The sequence below is a fragment of the Cotesia glomerata genome, linkage group LG6 (assembly GCF_020080835.1).
Source record: "Cotesia glomerata isolate CgM1 linkage group LG6, MPM_Cglom_v2.3, whole genome shotgun sequence".
NCBI classification, from domain to species: Eukaryota; Metazoa; Arthropoda; class Insecta; order Hymenoptera; family Braconidae; genus Cotesia; species Cotesia glomerata.
The window spans coordinates 22,519,839-22,545,825 of NC_058163.1; the positions used below are offsets into that span (position 1 = coordinate 22,519,839).

At 29.2% G+C, this 25,987-nt stretch overlaps 1 protein-coding gene across 2 annotated transcripts in view; it reads left to right on the forward strand.

Annotated features, from left to right (window-relative positions):
* Positions 1-25,987, forward strand: part of LOC123267627 (zinc finger protein 37-like) — a 101,262-nt gene that overhangs the window by 70,194 nt on the left and 5,081 nt on the right. For both annotated transcript variants that reach the window (XM_044732347.1, XM_044732346.1), the window contains exons 3-4: positions 23,204-24,122; positions 25,593-25,652. In XM_044732347.1, the coding sequence (XP_044588282.1) occupies positions 23,204-24,122; positions 25,593-25,652 (979 nt within the window). The remainder of the gene's footprint in view (positions 1-23,203; positions 24,123-25,592; positions 25,653-25,987) is intronic.

Sequence of the window (25,987 nt, forward strand, 5' to 3'; positions counted from 1 at the left end):
TAATTATTATTATTAAAAAAACAGTATAAATCAATCAAACTTGGTGTTTATTAACGTGTAAATAATTTCCAGTATATATTTCAAAATGGATGCAGTGAAAAAAAAATGCCACAATATATAAATTGCGACTGTGGGTATTAAAACAAATCTCCAATTCAAAATAATTATTTTCTTATTCTATTGTTAGATTTATTATTAGTCTATCAGTCTAATGATGTTATCTATTTTATAATGTACACATAAATGAAACTTTTTATATCATATCGTTTATTAAACATTATTTTGAATTTATTTGACAATTTTAATAACGCCTAATAACCTCAGAATTCGAAACTGACAGTTTCACTAAAGCCGCCATAATGTTTTGTTAGATCTCTAGTAAAACTGGCCAGTTACTGGCTAAAAACTTGATTTCATTTCTACTAGGAAGATATAAACTCATTTCGATGTTACACTCATCAAGAGCTTTCATTTGAGTACCTACATCAATTTTGATATATTTTTCATATATACTTATATATAAATATATGAAAAATTGATGTGGGTACTCAAATGAAAGGTCTCGATGAGTGTAACATCAGAATGAGCTTATATCTTTAAAAATATCAATAGTTCACAAGATATAAGGTAATTTCTTAATTATGTATCTAGAGATAGAGAATTTTAGAATACAGCCTAAATATTTATCATAATAAATTTACTATCGGTGAGAAAGATATGAAACCTTGAAAAGGCACAAATTCAAATCAAACCTTTGCAATGACACTAAATTTCACTTCACCGATTTTATTATATGACTATCTTGGACACAAAATTTTTCTTATTCTCTTAATAATATAGATAAATTATGAAAAAAAAATTTTTTAATTTCTCGATTTGAAATTATTTCATTTGTTATAAAAATTTTAAAAAATTGACAGATGTTAAAAATTTTAATAAAATTCAGAGTATATAATTTTATAATTAAAAATAGTCTACAATATTTAAATGAATAAATTAAAAAGCGACATTATAAAAAATAAATTTCTCTATTATAATATGTAAATAAGAGATCAGCCGAAAATGATGAAGCACCTGGTGAAAGTTATTCCCTTAATGAACAGAAATAATTTTAATATTCCGTGTGACACTCGTTGTATTGATCATGAATCCCGATAAGACCATATGCAACTTACGCCACATGTCGTCCCAGAATCAATATAAAATAAAATAAATTAGACGTTACCAGAACAAGGTAAGCTTCACGCCAACAGCCTGATAATTGGGCCCGAATAAATTAAACAAGAAAACAACCGATATGACATAAATTAAAAAGTATCATTTTAGTGGTTTCCAAAATCCAGCCGGAGAGAGTAGAGGCATAGTATAGTGCTAAGAGAGGTTTAGAGTCTGGTGTGTTATCGATAGCGGTTAGTGGTGTGTAAACTCAGCGAGGTTATCTTGTAAGGTTTGTGTGTGTGGATTAAATGGCGAAAGGGTAGAATAAATCTCACACGTGGATCCCGAGTGGTACCAGTAGATCAAGATTTGGACAGCGCTAAAGAAGGTATATTAGGCAGAGCGAATGGAGCAGAGCTGGACAGAAATGAGCCTCTAACCCAGAGAGGGTTTAAATAAAATAAACCAAGAGTTAAAAATATTCCGGGACTGTTTGGTGTCGCTGCAAAGTTTGGTTTTGCGGTATCCAGCCAACGAGGGAGCTGATTTATGGCGGCCATTCATTCTAATCGTCCTGGATCTTACATCCTCCCTGTCTACGGGGGCTGCACTTCTTTAAGATACCAGCCGGGACCGTGGCTAATTGACTATAAAAAGTTGGATATTTGGTCGCACCCATAAACCATTTAATTAACAACTTTTCGGAGCTCGTGGAGAATCTTGTCGCAAGCTCCAAAGCCAAATGACTATAAATCTAAACCTGATCAACAATGCCCCAGAACTATCCGCTTCGAGACTTTTTCACTTTCTTCATTCATAACTTTCGGGGATTGTCACAATTCGTGTTTGCAAACATCTCGGACAATTGTTGAAGAGTCAATTCTATTTTTGATATTTATTGAGCTTAATCCTTCATTTCTTCTTTTCAGGAGAGTAATTTTTCTTTTTTTTTTTTTGTTATTTCTGGTTATTTAATAAGAGTTTTTGTGCACAGAAGAAAAAATTTACTTGAATCAAGTCTCTAATTTTGAAGAACTTAATTTTTTTCATTCAGATAAAAAAATTGTTAAACTAAGAAATTTTTTTTCATTTCACAGAAAAAAGTAAACTGTAATATTCACTCGGATTCCGGTTAATTTTTATAGTTTCAAACAGTAAAGCGGACATCGGGGTGGCAAAAATATAAATATTACAGAACTTAATGTAGAAAGTATAAAAGCCACAATTTATAATTTAATATCCAAAATAAGTGATTAGTAGCTGTCGCTATAGTGAATAACGAATCTTTCATCTTAAAAAATTACAGTTTCAAAGAGTAAAAATTGCCATTTCAATATGTAGTCCATATTATGAGGAGAAGGGGAACTCAGATGAAAGAGAAGGGGGTCTCACTCTGGGAGAATTTAACATTTGAAACAGTAAAAGTTATACTTTTAAAATATACATTTTACCAGTCCAAGCAAGTCAATAATTACAGTTTGATTTTTAGCGTTGCGTTTAAAATTTACCATTTTACTTTGTAAATATTGACGTTGCTTGTATTAGAAATTTACTAACTTTATTTTATACTTTTTACATATCATAAGATCATTTTTTAGGTACGAAAAAATATCAAACTCTGAATTCTTAATTATTATACTCAAACGAAAGATCTAGATGAGTGTAACATCAGGACGAGCTTATATCTTTAAAAAAGTCAATTAGCAAAGAAAGTACAGGGAATTTTAACAAATATCTTGTCAACTATTGACATTTTTAACGATGTAAGCTTATGCTGATATTACTCTCATCGAGACCTTTCATTTGAGTACCCACATCAATTTTTCATATATTTTATATATTTATATATATGGATATATGAAAAATATATCAAAATGCATGTGGGTACTCAAATGAAAGCTCTTGATGAGTGTAACATCAGGATGAGCTTATATCTTTAAAAACGTTAATAGCTAAGAAAGTACAGGGAATTTTAACAAGTATCTTGTGAACTATTGACATTTTTAAAGATATAAGCTCATCCCAATGTTACACTCATCGAGACCTTTCATTTGAGTACCCACATCAATTTTTCATATATTTTATATATTTATATATATGTATATATGAAAAATATATCAAAATGCATGTGGGTACTCAAATGAAAGCTCTTGATGAGTGTAACATCGGGATGAGCTTATATCTTTAAAAATATAAATAATTAAGAAATAACTGTATCTGGTCAGCTACTGACATTTTTAAAGATATAAGCTCATCCCGACATTACACTCATCGAGACCTTTCATTTGAGTACCCACATCAGTTTTTCATATATTTATAAATATTATATATATATATATATATATATATATATATATATATATATATATATATATATATATATAAAATATGTCAAAATATGTAAAATGCATGTGGGTACTCAAATGAAAGGTCTCGACAGGTGTAATGTCGGGGTGAGCTTATATCTTTAAAAATGTCAATAGTTGAGAAAGTACGGTGCAATTTAACAAAAGTCATTATTTAATAAAGCAAAATTTTATTTATTTATAGTTACACGTCACGGCAGTCACATAGTGACTGCAAGGTTGCTAGTAAATAATTATATTCAATAAAAAAATTTGTAATTAAAATTTTTTTAAAAATAGATATTTTTATAGAAAAAATTTTTAAATAAATTACCGTCCACAAAAAAATACCATAATTGACTCGCCTAAACAAACAAAATATTTCCTGTGATAAACCCCGTATTTTCTAACAGTACCAGCGGGTTAATTCGGTATTTAATACCGACAGGTCGCGCGCTAAACAACGTTTATTACAATCAACGTTGACGTTTGAGAAAGTTGGAATGTTTTGTAATGAACAATAACCGGTGACACATGTATTCTCGTTGACTCTTATGTCGAATCATAAATATTACTATCAACTTACGTTGTATTTAACGTCTTCTATCTCAATCTTCATTTACTCGTGTACCGTTCAGAATTATTATTTCTTATTCTTATATATTAATATTGGTATAGCCTCCGTATTATACTCTCTATTATATCATGGACCGCAAATGGATAGCATACACTGTCAAATGATTCTCTACAGTTCACTCACGACTTACAGCTTATAGTTTCATCTTTATAACCCCCGAACAAAAAAAAACACAACATACAACAGACTGTTTAGTTTGTTGGTCTTGTATACACCAGAAGTCACGGTGATTTCATAACTATATTTATGTTCCTCGGTGTCAGGTCATACCTTATTGCCTTTATATCCATCATCTCCTTTTACTTGCACCAAGTACTTTTATTTATTTATTTATTTACTTGCACATTAATAAATACTGTACTTTCTTTGTGTGTTATCAGGTGTGCTCCTAATTGTGAGATAAAAATTCCGTGTTTTCCGGACATTTATTACGCTAGATAGACCCTTGTATTGATATTTCCTAAAAATTTTTATTCCTAGTATAAAAATAAATAAAAATAATTCGTTCAATAGTCAATAAATCCATTTATTTAATTATTGTTCTATTAACTTTTGGCTTTAATAAAACAGCCAAATATTCTGTGATTTAGATATTTGTATAAATTTTAAATCAAAATACTGACTGAAATATTGAAGATTTGAAAAAATGATGAGACCTTTTTAATGGGATATTTAAAATTTTCTACAAAAAAGTTTTTTATCAATTTTATCATATCTCCTATTGTTGAGTCAAAATAGTGATTCAAAATTTTCTTCATGAAAAATAAGCAAGTACATAATTCAAATATAATATGTATTGATACATATAATACATATAATAATAGGTACACTGATAGAAGGATTTATTTGTACAAAAAAATATTTGTTAATAGTTAATAAATCATTTATTAGAGACTACTTTTTAGTATTAAAAAATATTTCTTAGTATTTAAAATGATTTGTTTGTATTTAATAAATCTGACATTTATTTATTAAATATTAATAAATCTTTTTAATTGCTAAGAAATATTTGTTAAGGACTAAAAAGTGGTCTCTAATAAATGATTTGTTAAATATTAATAAATATTTTTAACTATAAACAAATCCTTCTATCAGTGTAGAAATTTGGATTTAAAATTTTGAGTTAAATATTGAAAACATGAAAAAATGATATGAAATCTTTTTAAGGTAGTCGGGTCATGCGAGAAAAATTTCAAGAAACCTTCCAAATTTATAATATAAGTAATTAAATGCATAATGCACGTGCTGTTAAAATTTGGAGACGATTTACCACTTCTAACCAAAAATAATTGCACACAGAAAGAAAAATTTCTTGACTGGAGAACAAAATTCTTGGTTCAAGAAAATTTTCGGGTGCCTGAAGGAAGATTGAAGTTGTGTTGGCCGAAGTAAAAATTTTTCTTGAAATTCTATTCTTGGTAGAAGTAATTTTTTCTTAATTCAAATTATCATAAATACTTGATACAATAAATTTTTATATTTGATCAAGATTTTTAGATACTTTAGGGAAGTAGCGCCACCTACTTCAGCTGAAAAAAAAATTATCACCTTGAGAAAATTTTTCTGTTGAATATTTGATACCCATTTTATATTATTTTAGCGTGAAATTATACATATTGAATGAAAAAAAATGATGAAATATTATTTTCTCCCCTCCGGGCGGAAAGCGTCAATTTTCCTCCCGCTGCGCTATACGAAAATGCCGCTTTCCGCCTCCGTCGAGGAGAAAAATAGTATTCTTACCACGGGCAAGAAATAAGAAAGCCTCAGATCACATGTTTGTCGACCTCAGCTTCGCCTCGGTCAACAATTACATGTCATCTGAGACATTTCTTATTTTCCTGCCCTAGGTAAGAAATATACTATTGATCTTCCCATTTGACATGTTAATTAATAAAAATATTAATGAAAATTTACTTCTATCTTTATATTTAATTTTTTGGAGCAAGAGAGAAACTTTCTCAAGACAAGAAAATTTACTTCTATCAAGAACTAAATTTTTTGGAGCAAGAAGCTGAATTTTCTCAAAACAACAAGATTTTCTTGACTTAAATAAATTTTCTTGGATCAAGATGCGTATTTCTTAAAGCAAGAGAATTAATTTTGTTGGAATAAGTGAAATTTCTTGTCAAAAAAAAATTTTTTTTACACAAGAAAATAATTAGGAAGAAAAATATTTACTTTGCTCAAGTGAACCTTTTTTTTGCCCTCTGGGCGGAAAGTGGCAACTTTGGTCTCACTGCGCTAAACAAAGTTGCCGCTTTCCTCCTTCCTCGGACAAAAAAATATTATACAGCCCTTGGAAAGTAAAAAAGAAAACCTCAGATCACATGTTTGTTGACCTCGGCTTCGCCTCGGCCAACAATTATATGTGATCTGAGGCTTTTCTTATTTTCCTTCCCAAGGGGTGTAATATACTATTCTGTGCATTTAGTCATAATTTTGATTCAAAAATTTCTTCATGAAAAATAAATAAGTATCATGATTTAGTATGTCAAAAGTCTAGCTCAAATATCAAAGATACGAAAAAATGATAAAAAATCATTTCTCTAGAAAATTAAATTCTATACAAAAAAGATCCTTATCAATTTTATCACACCTCTTACCGTTTGGTCAGAATATCAATCCAAAAATTTCTTCGCAATTATTCAAAAGAAATAAACAAAGTTTATGGAAGTCTCGTCCAGTACCTGGTTATCACTCATTACTCATTAGTAATTAGCAATTGTGATTAGTTATTGTTACAGAAGTACATTATTTATATTAGTATATATTAAATACTTAACACACAGCTGGGTAGAGGAAGCCTGGAGCATGTCGGTGCCCTGAGTACCTAAATCAAATGTCATCGTGGAGTTTAATTATGAGAGCGCTCCTACAGAGTTACCTGGACGGTGACCCGCTGGGCCTTCGGGTGGTCCACCTTTACCTCAGATACTTGACCAGAGAAACAGATAAACAGGCTAGCTATCCATAATCCATTCGGATTAAGTAGCCTTTGCTGGATGTTAAATTATCGTAGACAGAGTCCATCTGCAGCGCAATAAATATCCCCAGCAACAACGGCATATTAGTTATTAGTTATTAGATATCAGTATCAGTATCAGTATCAGCATTAGTGATTCATCAGCGTACCGCTAGCGCTAAATCGTTAAAATACAACCATTCGGTAACAGGCAATAATATTCAGTAATCTTATTTAAAGATAAAAAGTAACGGGAATTAGTAAATAATGGGATGAGTTTGCACCGGTGGACAGCCGGCACGCGAGGTCAAGCGTCCGTAATACCCCAGTAGTTACCAGGGAGGGTGAGGCCAAAGTCTATTTAATTAATTAAAAGTGCATTAACGGGTCCCCGCTGTCTAGAGCTCTCCAGCACATACATTTATATTTATATGTGTCAGGAGATATATATCTATCTCCTGATTAAAAAAACTATCGCTACGGGCAATAAAGACTCCGTTTTTACCTGAATTATGACAGTCATCTATTTTATGATATTGACTTTTCGGTTCGAGATCGTAATGCCTAACTCCTACCAATTGCTATCGATTTACGGTCTTTAGCCTTGATAAAATTTTCTTTTGATACCAAGGCAAGAAATTTATATTAATTATACTACATAAACCTATTTTTGATCATTTCATTTTCTCACCTCCGGGCGGAAAGCGTCAACTTTCGTCCCGCTGCGCTAAACGACAATGCCGCTTTCCGCCTCCGTTGAGGAGAAAAATAGTATACACACCACGGGCAATAAATAAGAAAGCCTCAGATCACATGTTTATTGACCTCGGCTTCGCCTCGGACAACAATTACATGTGATCTGAGACATTTCTTATTTTACTGCCCTAGATGTGTAATATACTATTTTTATTTTTTAACTTTTGGTACATTACATAAATTTATTTATAATTTATTAGGATAAGTAGTCAAGATATTATGTTTGGAAAATGATTTTTTTTACTGTTAATAATTTATTTTGACCAAACGGTAAGAGCTAAATTGATAATAAAATTTACTTAGATCTTTTTGGGAGAGAATTGGATTTTCTATCGAAAAGGTCTCAACATTTTTTTGTATTTCTGATATTTGAGCCAGACATTTGAATTCAAATTTTGACATAGTAAATCATTATACATATTTATTTTTCATGAAGAAATTTTTGAATCAATATTTTGATTAAATGGTAAGAGATATGATAAAATTGATAAGGACCATTTTTTTTAGAGAATTTAATTTTCTGTTAAGGTAGTTCTTTTCCAACCTATAGTTTATGCTACTGTTGTCTTTTTAATTCGCTAGTGTCGCCTCTCTTACGGGCTATTGCTCACTTACTTCCACGTATGACTTTATTTCTTTACTTCACTAGTTTATCAATGATTTTTCAAAAACTATGGGGTAGAGAATTCTAAAATTTTTTAGGGTAATTATACATGTATTAATCTAAATAATATTAGTTTTTTGTGAAATTCTTAAAATTTCTTCAATACAAAAATAATAAAACTTCGCGGTTTTCTCTCTCTTTTCCCTTACCACACGGAAAAAAGTAAATTGTAATATTCACTCGGATTCCGGTTAATTTTTATAGTTTCAAACAGTAAAGCGGATATCGGGGTGGCAAAAATATAAATATTATAGAACTTAATGTAGAAAGTATAAAAGCCACAATTTATAATTTAATATCCAAAATAAGTGATTAGTAGCTGTCACTATAGTAAATAATGACTCTTTCATCTTAAAAAATTACAGTTTCAAACAGTAAAAATTGCCATTTCAATATATAGTCCATGATATGAGGAGAAGGGGAACTGAGATGAAAGAGAAGGGGGTCTCACTCTGAGAGAATTTAACATTTGAAACAGTAAAAGTTATACTTTTCAAAAGTTATATTTTAAAAGTTATACTTTTAAAATATACTTTTAAAATATACATTTTACCAGTCCAAGCAAGTCAATAATTACAGTTTGATTTTTAGCGTTGCGTTTAAAATTTACCATTTTACTTTGTAAATATTGACGTTGCTTGTATTAGAAATTTACTAACATTATTTTATACTTTTTACATATCATAAGATCATTTTTTAAGTGCGAAATGATAAATATCAAAGTCTGAATTCTTAATTATTATACTTTAACATTTTAGACATTTACCTAGCGAATATTACTGTTTGAAATAGTATTTTCTTCCATGTAAAGAGTAAATTGTAATGTTTAAATGGTAAATATTATAAAGTGAATAGTAAAATTACGATTTTACTGTTTGAAATGGTAATTTTTAGCAGTTGATCATTACTTATTATAAATCGACTGTTATTTATTACAGTTTACTTTCTTCCGTGCACCTGTGTAAAAATGTCATTTTCAATTGCAATTATCTTTGGTTAAAAGTGGGAAAAATCATCTCTAAATTTTAACAGCATGTGCATTATGCATTTAATTACTTATATTATAAATTTGAAAAGTATAGAGGTTGGCAATGGCCTGGTCGGCTCGTCGCTCGCTTTTCGAAAGAGTGGGACCCGGGTTCGATCCCAGCACGCACCAATATTTTTCAATGATTATAATTAAAAAATATGTGCATTACGTTACGTTGCCAGCCTCTGGAAGTGGCAGAGATAGCCGGGCGGCACACGTCTGACTTTGGCGATCACACATTTTAAGCAACAACTTGAATGAGTGACCACTCTAGTCAGCGTTGGCTAGCGCGAGAAATCTCTGCACACTAGGAGAGGGGCCTAATGCTCCAGCGGTCGATAAAGAAGAGTTTCTTATCAATCACTGTAGACTTAACCCAGCTCCGACTGTACTAACATGGGTTTTCTCTGTGGTTTTCCCATGTTACTGTTCCAATAGCCGAGTGGTGAGGATCAGGGCAAATGCGGTACAGAAGGCACAAGTCGGTCCACAGCCGCAATGATAAGGCAGAGTTAACTAAGCAGAATAATAAGGCTTAGGGTGAAAAGGGCGTTATTACGCCTCTACATTAGAAATCCGTATATAAATAATAATATAAATTTGAAAGGTTCCTTGAAATTTTGCTCGCATGACCCAACTACCTTAAAAAGGTTTCATATCATTTTTTCATATTATCAATATTTAACTCAAAATTTTGAATCCACATTTCAACATATAATATTTAAATGATGTAATTGCTTATTTTTCATGAAGAAAGTTTTGAATAACTATTCTGACTAAACGATAAGAGATATGATGAAATTGAAGTACCTTTCTTATCGAGAATATAATTTCCTATCAAAAATATCTCTTATCATTACGTATCTTCAATAATTGAGCCTAAAAGAGGTATAACAGAATTGATTCCATAGAAATTAGATAAGTAAGCAAAAATACTGCTTTTGAAGATTTGATTTTTAACTTTCCAACTTAAAACTAAACCAGCTTGTCACAAAAAGCCCACCGGACCCTTCTCCAATCTCGTTCAAAAATCAGAAACCTCCAGGTGCAAATTACCAGCATATAAAGAGAAGATTGTTGGCAGGATGATTAGACGGCAATAACTATGACGTGATACTCATAACTACACCGCTGGCAGCAATATAGCAGCTGACCTAACTCATCGACTGATCGACCATCTCTTGGGCCATCAACACCGCCAGTAATAGCTAATAGCTAATCGGCTTAATGTACTAACCATCTAACCACCGCTTTTGTTCATCCTTGCCCGTTAGCTCCTTATTATTATATTACAAACCCATCGCCTTCGCCTGAATGACTCATGGTGCTGCACCAGGCAAACAATCAGATGTGCCTTTTATCATCTTCATCCAGACAAATCCTTACTTGACCAGATACTGTTACCAACGAGGATGATCATATGATAGATCGTTAAAAGCTAAAATTTGATGTATTATGATTAATCCATAAGTCATCATCATCATCATTATTATCATCTTGGTACATTGTCCAGGTGAATTCAAATGTAATATTTAAAAGCTAGTATAGTGTGCAAGCGGCTGTAACTGTTGATGGAGGTATGGGAGCGATGAAAAGGGTGTTTAGCTCCGCGGGGATGCGCAAATCGCGTGAGTTGGAGGCCTACAGAGATCGATGATCAACCAGCAGGCGAGAGCTCCAATATATAAGTATATATGTGTGTGTAAGAGAGTTGTGTGAGCACAACAACGTGGAAGATGGTCCTAACAGACTGGGCACAGGTCACGCACGCGACTTTATCACGTCGTTAGGTTACAGGCTTACAGCAGCTCCCTTTCATTCTTCTTCCTTTCAATACCTTCCATTCGTGTTATTCTATTGTATATTGTACTGCCCCTATCCTTTGGATTACCTTTCGGACTACAGGAGTCGGTTATTTGGTTATTATTCGGGACTGGCGCCCAATGGCCAAATGCGTCATACTATTTTTTAATATTTGATCTGTAACTTAAGCTAATTATTAAAATTATTAGCAGGTCAAATATTTAACCAAGACAGTGTATATTGCCTTGTGGGAAAATTTATTTGTCATTAGGATAAACTCGAGGTTTATTATTGTTAGTTGTTTTTATGTTGTACATTACATTAGCTGGTAGTTGGTAGTCAGTACTCAGTTTTTATGAAACTTTTTAATACCGACTAATGCATCGCATGCCTGTCTTCATTAATTCCCATGACCCACAGGCGAAAGCCTTTTTTCATTCTTTTAAACCATTTACTCGACTTTCCTTCATGTTAACTCATTGCCTGAAAAGTAAATAACAAATGGTCAATATTTTTATCCGGATTCGAATCAAATACTATTTATATTTATCAAGCTTTCGTCTGCTTGCTAAGGAACAGACCTTCAATAGTTTTAAATTGCCTTACTGTACATTCAATTCAAGAAGTTGAAAAATTTCATAAAGACATTTAATTTTTAACTTATTTAAAATGTAATTAGTATTATTTATGAAAAATAATTTATTTTTAGGAGTATATATTTCAATTAATATGTTATATTAAATTAAAATAGTTAATTGAAACAAAAATCAATGTCTAATAAGTTTCTTGAAGAAGTCAGAACAAAATTACTTATATTTTTAAATTTAACTCTCTACAATGGAGACGATTTAGCTACCATGCGCCACCTGTTGGATATTTTCAAAATTATTTTTCCTGGAAAATTTATTTTTGGGTATATATGACCATATATGATCTGTTATGCGTATATATGACCTTAAATGGCCCGAAAAATTTTATAATAAGAGTTTTTAATGATATAGTATATTACATACCTAGGCCAGTAAAATAAGAAAAGTTTCAGATCACATGTAATTGTTGGCCGAGGCGAAGCCGAAGTTGACAAACATGTGATCTGAGGCTTTCTTATTTACTGACCAAGGTGTGTATACTATTTTTCTGCTCGACGTAGCCGGAATGTGGCAACTTTGTTTAGCGCAGCGGCCAGAAAGTTGCCACTTTCCGGCCGGAGGGCAGAAAAATAACATTAAATTCAAAGTTCAGGAAGATTTTAGTATTAAAAAATCAATATCAGAAACTTAAAAATATTAAGCATAACTTTTAATTATAATTATTACTACAATATGTATATTTAAAATTAAACTCTCTACAAGGGAGAAGATTGAGCCACCATGCGCCACCTGTCGGATATTTTCAAAACTATTTTTGCTGAAAAATTTATTTTTGGATATATACGACCATATATGATCTGTTATGCGTATTTATGACCTAATATGGCCCAGAAAGTTTTATAATCAGAATTTTTAATGAAAAATAACATTAAATTCAAAATTCAGCAAGATTTTAATATTAAAAAATCAATATTAGAAACTTAAAAGAATTAAGGATAACTTTTAATTATAATTATTATTAGAATATGTATTTTAAAATTACACTCTCTACAAGGGAGGTAATTTAGCTATCATGTACCACCTGTCGGATATTTTAAAAACTATTTTTTCTTATATATTTATATTTGAAAATATATGACCGTATATGATCTATTTTGGATATTTATGACCTTATATAGCCTAAAAATTGTTGAAAAATAATTTTTAATGAGAAACAAAATTATATTAAAAGATTAAGAAGATTTTAATATTAAAAAATTAATATTGAGCATAACTTTTAATTATAATTATTATTATTTTAATATTATTGTATTAAAAAATAATAATAATAATTGAACGGAGTAATGTAATGATGTGTATAAAATTAATAGCTAAATGTTATTTGAAATTTATTAAATGTATAGATAGAGTATAAACTAAAATGTCACTTTGAAGATGTCATCAAATGGCGCAAATGGTGATATTTATGGTATTAAAACGATGGTATAAAGAATCTTGAGTTAATATGTGCAAAGAGTTGATGGTAAGCCGCTGGCTGAATCCAAGGTAAGGTAACCCTTTAACTCGGTATCATTGTTTCAATATGTTTCGTAAGTAGATTGGCATTTGACGCCGGGCGCGAGTTAGCTCTGACCTTTGTATTCAAGTACTTTCTTTGAGCCACGCGTGACTCGATGTGTACCAACGCTCGCTAGGCCTTAATAGACCTCAGACTCCAGACTGCTTCACTAATGTAATGTAATGTAATGTAATGTAATGTAACGTAATGGATAAGAAGGAATCGACTATTATATCGAACCGGGTCTAGCGGGTTCGGTAAGTAAGAGTTTGCTGCATTTTAATTTTCAATCCTGCACTACATGCACCGATCGAATAGTTTATAAACTCTAGGTCTTGCTATTGCTTGTTTTCATTTCTGGATAAACTACATCAGCTGGAAGCTTTCATTTAATTTAATTAAGTTGAGGCAATCACACTTTTCCTTAACACCGATTTTATATTATTAAATCCCAGACAAAGAATCAATCAATCAAACAATTTAATATCCGGTCTTTTAAATTTCTTACCGTAATTGATATATTTATGATAAAATATATTATATATTTTTTATTTTAATATGCTGAAAAAAAAATTAACTCGAATCAAGCGGAAAATTCTTGATTCTAAAGTTAGCAGTCATTTGATCATTTTTAATTTTATCTAACAAATTTGTTCTAAAAAATTATTTTTAAAAAATTGCATAAAATATAAATTTTTTATTAAAATAAATTTAAATTTTTAAATAAAATTTAAATTTTATGCAATTTATTTATTAATTTTATACAATAACTTATAAAATTAAAATTTTTAAATTTCTACTCGTCAATTTTTTTTTCTAATTTTTTTGCTTTAAAAAATTTTAAAAATTATAATTTTAAATGATAATTATCAAATATCTGCTACTTTAATTTTCATGAAAAAAATTACATTAAAGTTAGTAATTACTTGATCATTTTTAATTTTATTTAACAAATAAATTTTTTCTGAAAAATTATTTTTAAAAAATTGCGTTTTTTATTTTTTAAAATTTCTACACGTTAATTTTTTTTTCTAACTTTTTTTACTTGAAAAAATTCTAAAAATTATCAAATAATTGCTACGTTAATTTTCTTAAAAAATGCAATTAAATTTAGCAGTCACTTGATTATTTTTAATTTTATTTAACAACAAAATTTGTTCTAAAAAATTATTTTTGAAAAATTGCATTTTTTATTTTTTAAAATTTCTATACGTCAATTTTTTTTGCTAACTTTTTTTACTTTAAAAAATTATAAAAATTATCAAATATCTGCTACTTTAATTTTCATGAAAAAATGACATTAAAATTAGCAGTCATTTGATCATTTTTAATTTTATTTAACAACTAAATATGTCTGAAAAATTATTTTTTAAAAATTGCATTTTTTATTTTTTAAAATATCTACATGTCAATTTTTTTTTGCAGTAATTTATTTATTAAAAAAAATTATTAAGTACCTGCTACTTTAATTTTCATGAAAAATTCTTGAACCAGTTTGATTGTTTTGAATCAAGACAAAAAATTCTTGAATTAAGTAAAATTTCCTTAAATTAAATAAAATTTCTGAATTTAAGAAATTTTCTAGTCAAATCAAGAAAATATAAGAAATTCTTCAAAATTATTTACTTTTATTTTAATAAAAAAAAACTGAAATTTAATTTTGACCTTTTATGGTTCTCTAATGAATAAAATCTCGAGTTTTTATTTCTTCCATGAGCTGAAAATTTTTTATTGTCTCAGATCAGGACTTTAATCATATCACAAGAGTTTCTAGTGATGTAATGCAGCAAAGAGCGTGTCTCGGATCCGAGGCTCATCTAAAGTTAACAAGAAATAAATGAAATGAAAAAAGATAGTAAGACTTAGCAAAATCTCGAGTGAAGGCTTACGCTACGCGGCTTTGGCTAAAGATACGTGTTATCCCCTGGAATCAGGCATTTCATTCATATCTGAGAAATAATGCTGAATAATTTCACCATAAATATGGAGTTTTGTGGGCGTAAAATAACGATAATGCAAGTAAATAATGGACGTGGAGTTTTATTACCCTCGAGGCGAGTGAATGGAGAGATAGAATCTACGCGTCCATCCGTCCGTTACCACCGTACCAATGTGTTCTTTATTATTATTATTATTTTATTCGTTTAAACTTTCTTTAAGAGAGTATTACCTGTCTCTGTCCATATTCCTCCATGATTCTTCATGAGTACACGCACCTTAAGTATTTTTACCTTTACTATGGTAAATGGAAGACACAGCCCCTTGGCTCTCGCTTTTATAAATCCGAAAAGCCTCCGGCATGGCGCCATCCATTTAACAGGACTTTTCTTATAAGCGAACGCTAATGCCATGAAATTACACTCGTATGAGTAGGCTGAAAATCCTGAAAATTTAATCCTTTTGCAGGGTAAGTGAATTAAATTAAGAAAAAATCCACCTGAGAAGTTTATTTATACACAGAAAAAAAGGTTCACTTGAGCTAAGAAAATATTTTTCTTCCTAATTATTTTCTTGAACGAAAAAAAAATTTTTTTTTGACACAAGAAATTTCACTTATTCTAACAAAATTAATTCTCTTGCTTTAAGAAGTACGTATCTTAATCCAAGAAAATTTATTTAAGTCAAGAAAATCTTGTTGTTTTGAGAAAATTCAGCCTCTTGCTCCAAAAAATTTAGTTCTTGATAGAAGTAAATTTTCTTGTCTTGAGAAAATTTCTCTCTTGGTCCAAAAAATTAAATATAAAGATAGAAGTAAATTTTCATAAATATTTTTATTGATTAACATGTCAAATAATATTGAATAATTTTTTTTATTCAATATGTATTGCACGCTAAAATAATATAAAATGGGTATCAAATATTCAAAAGAAAAATTTTCTCAAGGTGAGAAAATTTTTTTCTCAGCTGAAGTAGGTGGCGCTGCTTCCCTAAAGTATCAAAAATCTTGATCAAATATAAAAATTTATTGTATCAAGTATTTATGATAATTTGAATTAAGAAAAAATGACTTCCACCAAGAATAGAATTTCAAGAAAAATTTTTACTTCGGCCAACACAACTTCGATCTTCCTTCAGGCACCCGAAAATTTTCTTGATCCAAGAATTTTGTTCTCCAGTCAAGAAATTTTTCTTTTTGTGTATTTAAATAAAAATTTACTTGAATCAAGAGAAAATTCTTGAACTAAGAAAATAATTTTTATTTAAAGTATTGAAAATTGCAGCAATATCGAAGAGAAAAAAATACCGTGACCTGGATTCGAACCAGGGATCTTCGAGTAAACACACCGCACGGGAGGGGTATACTGAGGTGGACCTACAACCCCGCTGTCCATCTTACAGCAACAAAGAGAGTTTATTTCTAATGTATTTTTAATATTAAGTAGCAAGTAACAAGTAGCAAGTAGCAAATTTACTCCTAATTTACACCTAAGTTACACCTAAGTTACACCTAAGTTACACCTAATTACTACTTTTTTGCTACTGACCGTATACCTATCCCTGCATGACAATGTCTCGACGCCTTAACCGTTAGGCTACCACGGTAGTTGAGAAACCGAATTACTAAGTTGCTATTTGAGCGTAAACTCGCCTTTCTTTGCTATAACTTGTTAATTTTTGAACTTTTTCAAAATTTTTTTTTTTGCGGGCAAGTTTCAGTGGGTCTGATTGTTCAATATGTTGCAAGTAAAAAATTTTTACTTGAAAAAAAAAAAAAAGAAGGAAAGTGAAAGCGCTGGGATTCGAACCTCGGTCCTAGAAGTCGAAGTTGCGGAGGTATGATCTGATAATGCTGAGTTTGTCGAGGCTTATAAATTTTTCTTTAATTTTTAATAGTAAATAATTTTTGTTTAAACACTTAATTGATCTAAATAATTTAGAAAAATTATCAATGATAGAAAAAATAATAAAAAGGTTGATAATAAAAATCTGAAAGTTTTACAAGAAAATTAATTACTTATTTTGAAATAAATAATTAAATATTTAAATTAAAAAAATTCAATTGCGATTGAATTACTGTTATAAATTTTGCCATGATTAAAGATTATAAATTTTTTTCAAGTAAAATTTTTTCAAACCGAAAAAAATTTCTGAATCTAAGAATTTTTCTATTCAAATTAAGAATATTGATTTCTTTAAAATTATTCACTTGATTCAAGTTAATTTTTTTCTTTCAGTGTATTTATTCTAAAATTTCATTGTGTTTAAAATTGAGACAAACAGATTTATTCTGTTTGAAGACTGTAACAAAAAATTCTAAAACTTAATCAAAATTACCTGAACCAAATATCCTACCTTTCAAGCTCTATAAGGACATAAAAAAAATTTTAAAAGCCCGAAAACAACTCGCAACAAAAACAGCTAAAAGCTCGTAAAACAAAGCGTATTATTTTCCGATCAATTATCCTGATGAGGAGCGCAAAAATGGCCGAGGTAGTGTGCCATTTTGACGTTAAATATATTCGTGTAAGTTATAGTAGAGTGAATCAAACAAGGGTGTGGCCACCCCAGATTGATTCGCCTCAGCACCGGCTTCTGCGCGTTTATATTCACGCACGCGCTTCTACCCCTAGGCAACCATCGCTTTTACTTTTTATTAACTTAGCTGTTACTTCCATTATTATTATTATTATCATTATTATTATGTCTTTTTTATCAGGTAATCAATTACTGAGAGAGACAACAACAATTAGCTTGATGAGCTTTTTTACACAGTAAAAAATTTTGCGTTATTGCGTCAAAAAATTTTGTGTTAAAAATTTTTATGTTAAATATTTTATGTGTGAATTTTTATATTAAATATTTTATGTATAAATTTTTATGTTAAATATTTTATGTGTAAATTTTTATGTTAAATATTTTATGTGTAAATTTTTATATTAAATATTTTATGTATAAATTTTTATGCTAAATATTTTAAATAAATTTTACATAAAAATTTTTAACACAAAATTTTTTGACACAATGACGCAAAATTTTTTACTGTGTACAGATTTATTAAGCGAAGTTTTTTTATTTTATTTTATTCTATTTAGACCAATTTATTTTTTTTTTTATTTTAATTTTCTTTATATCGTTAATTGATCAATCTGCAACAGGAAATTACATGTTACATATCGTAATAAGACATCAAAACGTTCAGTGTCACGGATGACTCTCTTTCTGACTTGGGATGTAGACATATTGTTAGTCTGTTAAAGATTTTCCCATGTCTTTGTCTGTTGGGATAAAAACTGTATTAAAGATTGAAGCGAGGCAATCACAGCTCAAGATTATTGTGTGTACTAAATATTATTATACATAACAGTTCGGGTTAAGCTTCAGAGGATTCGAAGACTAGAGGGATCATTAACACCAACAAACCCTCCTCCCCTATTATACATATATATATTATTAGGAGCATTAATAGTCGGGCCGGCGATCTTTGTTCTTCCTCTGCACTATCATTATCTCACCAACAGAATGACATGGCTTACTCAACAATTATATTTTAAGACAAACATTAAGAATTGTCACACGCCGTACTCCGTGTCCTCTTGTCCTCCCAGTTTAACTCTATACTAATTATATAGTTTTAGTTTTAGTCAATATTCTTCTTTGATTTAATTTTTTTTATTTAAAGAACTTGAAAAAAAATTTTTTTTAATGAAAAAAACAAAAATTTATAAATTTTCACACTTTTATAAAACAATTCTTTAATTCAGAAAAATGTTTGTTTAAATAAATTAATTTAATATTCATTACATTATTAATGAATAAATAATTAAAAAATCGACGTAAATTGTAAAAATTTTTTAATGAAACAGAGGAAAATTTTTTTTTTTTATTATACAATTTTAGTTTTTTGGAAAAAATTAATATAATTGATATTCATATATATTAATTAAGAAAAAATTAAAAAAAAAAGAAATAAACTTTATAAAATTACTCAGAAATTTTATAATTTAAAAATGCAAATTTTTTATGCAATAGAAAACTTTTTCAATTATATAATTTTGGTTTTTTGAGTAATTAGCTCGAATTTGCAAAAAAAAAAAAATAAACAAATTTAATCAACGTTTTAAAAAGAAAAAAAAATTAAAAGATTATTTAGGAATTTTATAAAATTTTGAACATAGAATAAAACTTGATAAATTTTTTTAAAAACCAAATTTACTTTAAAAAATTCTTAAAAAAGAATTATTAAATTTTATCAAGACATAAAATTAACTATTAAAATAGTTTTCTAAATTAAAAAAAAAATGATAAATATTTAAACTTTAATAAAACAATTTTTGTTACGAAAGAATGTTCGAAGCAATAAATTTAATTGATACTCATTACATTATTAATTGAAAAATAATTAAAAGATAAATTGTAGAAATATATTTAGAAATTTCATAATGAAAGTTTATAATGAAATAGAGAAAAGCAATTATTACGAGTTTGTTCGAAAAAATTATTACAATTAATATTTATCCATTATTAATAAAGAAAAAATTGAAATAGGATACGAATTAAACAAAATTACTCAAAAATTAAATGATTTAATATTGAAAATTCAATCAAAGAGAAGAAAATTTTTTTTCAATAATATAAATTCAATTTTTTAAGTGATAAGAGTTTATTAAAAAAAATTATTAAATTTAATTAGCTTATACTAGATGGCGTATTTAACATGGGGATAAGCTTTACGCTTAAACGTATTGTGATAGGATTTATACTTTTTTTTCAGTGTAAAAAAAAATAAATAAAAGACTTGAAAAAATTTTCTAAAATTTTTTAACACACACAGAAAAAAAGGTTCACTTGAGGCAAGAAAATATTTTCTTGAGTGAAAAAAAATTTTTTTTTGACAAGAAATTTCACTTATTCCAACAAAATTAATTCTCTTGCCTTAAAAAATACGTATCTTGATCCAAGAAAATTTATTTAAGTCAAAAAAATCTTGTTGTTTTGAGAAAATTCAGCCTTTTGCTCCAAAAAATTTAGTTCTTGATAGAAGTAAATTTTCTTGTCTTGAGAAAATTTCTCTCTTGCTCCAAAAAATTAAATATAAAGATAGAAGTTAATTTTCATTAATATTTTTATTGATTAACATGTCAAATGGGAAGATCAAATAATATTGAATCATTATTTTTTATTCAATATGTATAATTGCACGCTAAAATAATATAAATTGGGTATCAAATATTCAAGAGAAAAATTTTCTCAAGGTGAGAAAATTTTTTTCTCAGCTGAAGTAGGTGGCGCTGCTTTCCTAAAGTATCTAAAAATCTTGAACAAATATAAAAACTTATTGTATCAAGTATTTATGATAATTTGAATTAAGAAAAAATGACTTCTACCAAGAATAGAATTTCTCGAAAAATTTTTACTTCGGCCAACACAACTTCGGTCTTCCTTCAGGCAACCGAAAATTTTCTTGAACCAAGAATTTTATTCTCCAGTCAAGAAATTTTTCTTTCTGTGTAGAATAATGCTTAATAAATTAAAAAAAAATCAAATCAACTTCCAAAAACTCATTAAAATATATCATCAGAAGTTTTTGATATAAAATTAACCGATTAATACTTTTAAAAAATCAAAAGCATGATTTGTTGTTGAAAGGAATAAAAAAAAATCAATCAGTACAAACAATAAATCAAGTAATAAAAAAGCAAGATCAACCGATTAAGTATTTTAGACACGTCAACAAATTAGTTTGGTTGTTTTGTCAAATCATCGTGATCGCGTTAACATGAAAACAATTTCTGACCTTCTTCACCTCGGATATGCCCCCATATATCTGACAATCATTCACTTACATATAGTATATAACTCATGCCCAGTCATATAAATAATAAATAATAAATAATAAATACGAGTAAAATAAAAAAGCTACGGGAGAGAGTTTAATAAAAATTTAAAATACATGAATAAATTTAAGTGTGTTGCATCCTCTGAATATAATTCATCAATAGTGAGGTTGTCCAAGTAAAGGGGCGTTTGTGTTGCTGTTTACCATTAAAATATTATATTATTTCTGTCCGTGTTTATACATACATAATATTACAGTGTATACTGTCCATAAGTCGTTTGTAAGCCCAGTAATAGATATTATTGTTATGTGTATGGACAAAAAAGGTCCATCTAACTTGCAGTCCGGTGTTTTATAATTTTATAATGTGTGGCACAACTCTGCAAAAAGCTCGACATGCTGCACACTGACAGTGTTTGCGTCCACGGAAAGGGAACGGAATACATAAACATAATATAATAAGATGATATGGTGGATGCTGTATAGGAATATAATGTGACTTGCCGAGTTAGAGCAGATACAGAAGAAGGCGTTACGCGTGTACAAATCATCCAAGAAATGACGCAGCATGGACGGCCTACGACCTAAACATGTTCTTCTTTCTGTATACTCTTGTTTTGTATTATTGTATTGTGTTTTTTATTTATTGTACGATGGACCTATGTTTTGTCTTTCACACCATACGCCACTACTTGAAATATTGAGGAACGTTTTAATATAAAATAAAACGGGATAAAAAGGAAAATAATAAAAATGAGGTTTTATTTAATATACTGTCTGCATATTAACGGGATTATCAGCATACGGCAAGTCATGGGTGTTTTTAATTTAATGTTTTATTATTGTGATTTTAAAAGTCATTGTCAGATTTAATTGTTAGGTTTTAAATTTAGTTAATTTAATAGGCTGATAATTATACCTAGTTTTTGTAGTTAATTGAGGGGAAAATTAGAATTAAAAATGTTTTTTTCTTTTGTTTTATCAGAAATATAGTAACTTAAAAAACTCAATATTTTTATTAAAAAAAATTTTATGGATTTTAAATTTAATAATTGTAAAAAAAATTTTTTTTTTTTTAAAGGAGGATATTAAGAAAAAAAAAGATTTTATTAGATGAAGAAAAGCTCGAAAATTAATTAAAAAAAAATTTTGACTTTTAAATAACTGATAAAATTTTTTGCAAAAATTAATTTCAACTTTTTTTTCAACAAGAATAAGATTAATTGAGTTGAATAAAACAAAAATATTATTTTTTTAATTAAAAAATAAATAATTTATTTTTCCATTTTTAAAATGATAAAATTAAATAATTTTTCAAAATAATCAATATTATTACGAGAGTAAGCAAAATTTTGTGGGCAGTGTATTTATATGATAAAATGGGTTTTTATGGTTAAATTTGGGATTGTTGGAAAAGTTTTGACCTGGAGTTGTGCCTTTTCATGGTTTCATATCATTCTCACCAATAGTCAATTTATGATGATAAATATTTAGGCTGCATTCGTAAATGCTCTATTTTTAGATACATAATTAAGAAATGACTTTGTATCTCGTGAACTATTGACATTTTTTAAGATATAAGCTCACCCCGACATTACACTCATCGAGACCTTTCACTTGAGTACCCACATCAATTTTTCATATATTTATATATATTATATATATATGTATATATGAAAAATATATCAAAATGCATGTGGGTACTCAAATGAAAGCTCATGATGAGTGTAATATCGGGATGAGCTTATATCTTTAAAATTATCAATAGTTAAGAAAGTACAGTGTAATTTACCAAAAGTCATTATTTAACAAAGCAAAATTTTATTTATGTATAGTTCACAAGTCACGGCAGTCACATAGTGACTGCAAGGTTGCTAGTCCTTAATAATTGATCTAAAAAATTTTTAATTTTGCTTGCAGACCTCAGACCTGGACACACTATTATGCCGCCAAGACCTTGAGCAACTCCAAAAGCTGGATGAAGACGACCCGGAAAAGAGCGCGCGCGAGGCCTTACCAATTGAAGACTTCTTCGAGACGGGGCCAGTGGGAGCTTGCAGACCCCAAGCGAGTTTTGTTTCCTCCCGGAGCCAGCCAGCGAGCAGCGACGATGACGTCTTCCTCAGGCCGCCGCTCTGGGAAGACATCACCTCGAGCATCCAGAAGCTGGACCCGGAGAACGCGGACATGCTCGGCTCCCAGTCGACGCTTTCCGCTGCTTCCTCGACCTCTCACGTCAAAATGGAGACCGAGGACGTGACCTCGCCCGTCCTCTCGCCTGTCGAGATAAAAAGCGAGCCTCTCGCCCCCCAGCCGACTCTCCACCTCCTGGAGGGCCGCCAGACCGTCGGCTTCCGGGACCGAAATGGTCTCAAGAGCTTTCAGAACAATAATAATAATAACACTCCTAATAATAACAATAATAATAATAGTAATAGTAATAACAACAATAATAGTAGTAGTAATAATAATAGTAATAGTAATAGTAGTAATAATAATAATAATAATAGTAGTAGTAATAACAATAGTAATAGTAATAATAATAATAATAACAACGAGTCGCCGACGAACCATCACAGTCATCAAGGATCGGGTACCGCGAGCTCGCCACTCTACGGATCGATGACGAGGCTGATGTACGTCTCTCCGTTGACGCCTCCAATCTCAGACCCCGGCTCGCCCCTCGGTGGCCCTCCTAGACGGACTCCTCCGCCTCCTTACCCTCAGCCGCCTATGTTGAATCCTTCGCATAGGATCCAGAGCTCGGGGATCGCTAAGTTTAATCGCAGGAATAATCCTGAGCTGGAGAAACGCAGAGTGCATCATTGCGATTTTATTGGTAGGTTTAAAAAAAAAAAAAAAAAAAAATTGATTCAAGAAAAAATTCTTGAATTTTTTTTAATTTAATTTAATTAACAAAAATTTTTATTTTTAATTTAAGATGATCGAATTCTTAAAAATGATTTTTGGGTTAAAGAATTTTTTTTGAGAAATAAATGATTTTTTTTTAATGGAATTAAAAATTTTAATTTTATATTCTAAAATAATTTATTTAAGGTAAAAGACCCAGTTATTGACACTGGCCTAGTTGATTTACACTTGCAATTTTATTCTGATTAAAAAAATAAAATGTTCTCAAAAAATCAATTATCTAAGAATTTATAATTCAAAAATTATATTTATTAATTTTTTAGAGTCGATTTGTTTTATTTAATTAAAATAAAATTGCAAGTGTCAATAACTAGTTCAGTGTCAATAACCGGGTTTTTTACCTTAAATATTTTTATTTAGATTGAAAAATTATATTCTTCTCTTACACCGGTACAAAATTAACTTGATTTAAGAACAAAATTTTTTAATTTTTTTCGAATTTAATTAAGGGGGACCACGGTGACGGTAGAAAAAAAAGGAGATTTTTTTTATTTTATTAAGGATACATTAAAGATTATTACTCTGAATTTTTATTAAAAAATATTTAATTATTACAAAGTTATTAACAATCTCGTAGAGCACTAGAAAAAATTTCCCTCTCCATGGTCGCATCGATAACTCAAAAACGGATCATCTGAAAAAAAAACCCAAATTGCTTTTTAATCAGTAAGGATGTAGTTATCGTTGCACGTACGGAATTTAAAAAATTTTAATTTTAAACATTTTTTTACCCAGGTTAAAACAAAAAAAAAAACAGTAAAAATAATGAAAAAATTTTCAATCAGTCGCCATTTTTTTAAAAATTAAAATTTTCAAAATTCCATACGTGCAACGATAACTACATCCTTACTGATTGAAAATCAATTCGGGTTTTTATTTCCAGATTAATAAAATAAAAAAAATCCGATTCTAAAATTCCTTTATTTTCCCTGTCAAAAAAATTCCCAAAAATTACCTTTTTTTTCGGCCGTCACAGTGTCGTTCCCCCTTAAATAAATGAAAAATTGTAAGAGAATTTTTATTTTTAATTGAAGGTAATCAAATTCTTAAAAATAAATTTTTGGTCAAAGATTTTTTCTCAAGAATTAATTTTTTTTTTTAAAAGGAATTAAAAATTTTAATCTTATATTCTAAAATAATTTAATTAAATATTTTAATTTAAATTGAAAAGAGTCTTCTATAAAAATATATCAATTAATCAAATTAAAAAATTTTTCATTGAAAAATTAGCTCATTAAAAATTTTATTAAAAAAAAAAAAAAATAGTCTTAATAAAACTCAATTAGTAATTTGAAAAAAAAATTAGAAAAATAGTAATTCTAAACTAAGTAGAGCGCATCCAATAAAAGTGATGAATAAAAAAAAATTTCTATTCCAGGTTGTACAAAGGTCTACACAAAAAGTTCGCACCTGAAAGCCCACCAGCGGATACACACAGGTACTTATTGACGTAAAATATAAATAAAATAACTAGAGCATTGTCAACTTTGCGCAGCTTGTTGCATAATATGAATTGAAAGCTTTTGTTAGCGAGGATATATCCGGAAACCGGCGAGGAAACGATGAAAAATAGGCTTTGATGATGTATGATGTATGTTCCTGCAATGAGCAATGAGCAATGATGGTCAGGGCGTGGCGCGAATCCAGTCCGTGTGGGAGCTAGATACTTCTTCTTTCTTTATCTGTATTTGTATTTGTATTTATATATCTGTAGTTGTTTATCGGGATGATAATGCACGGCAGAAAGCAGAAAGAGTTCAGTACAGCGACGGC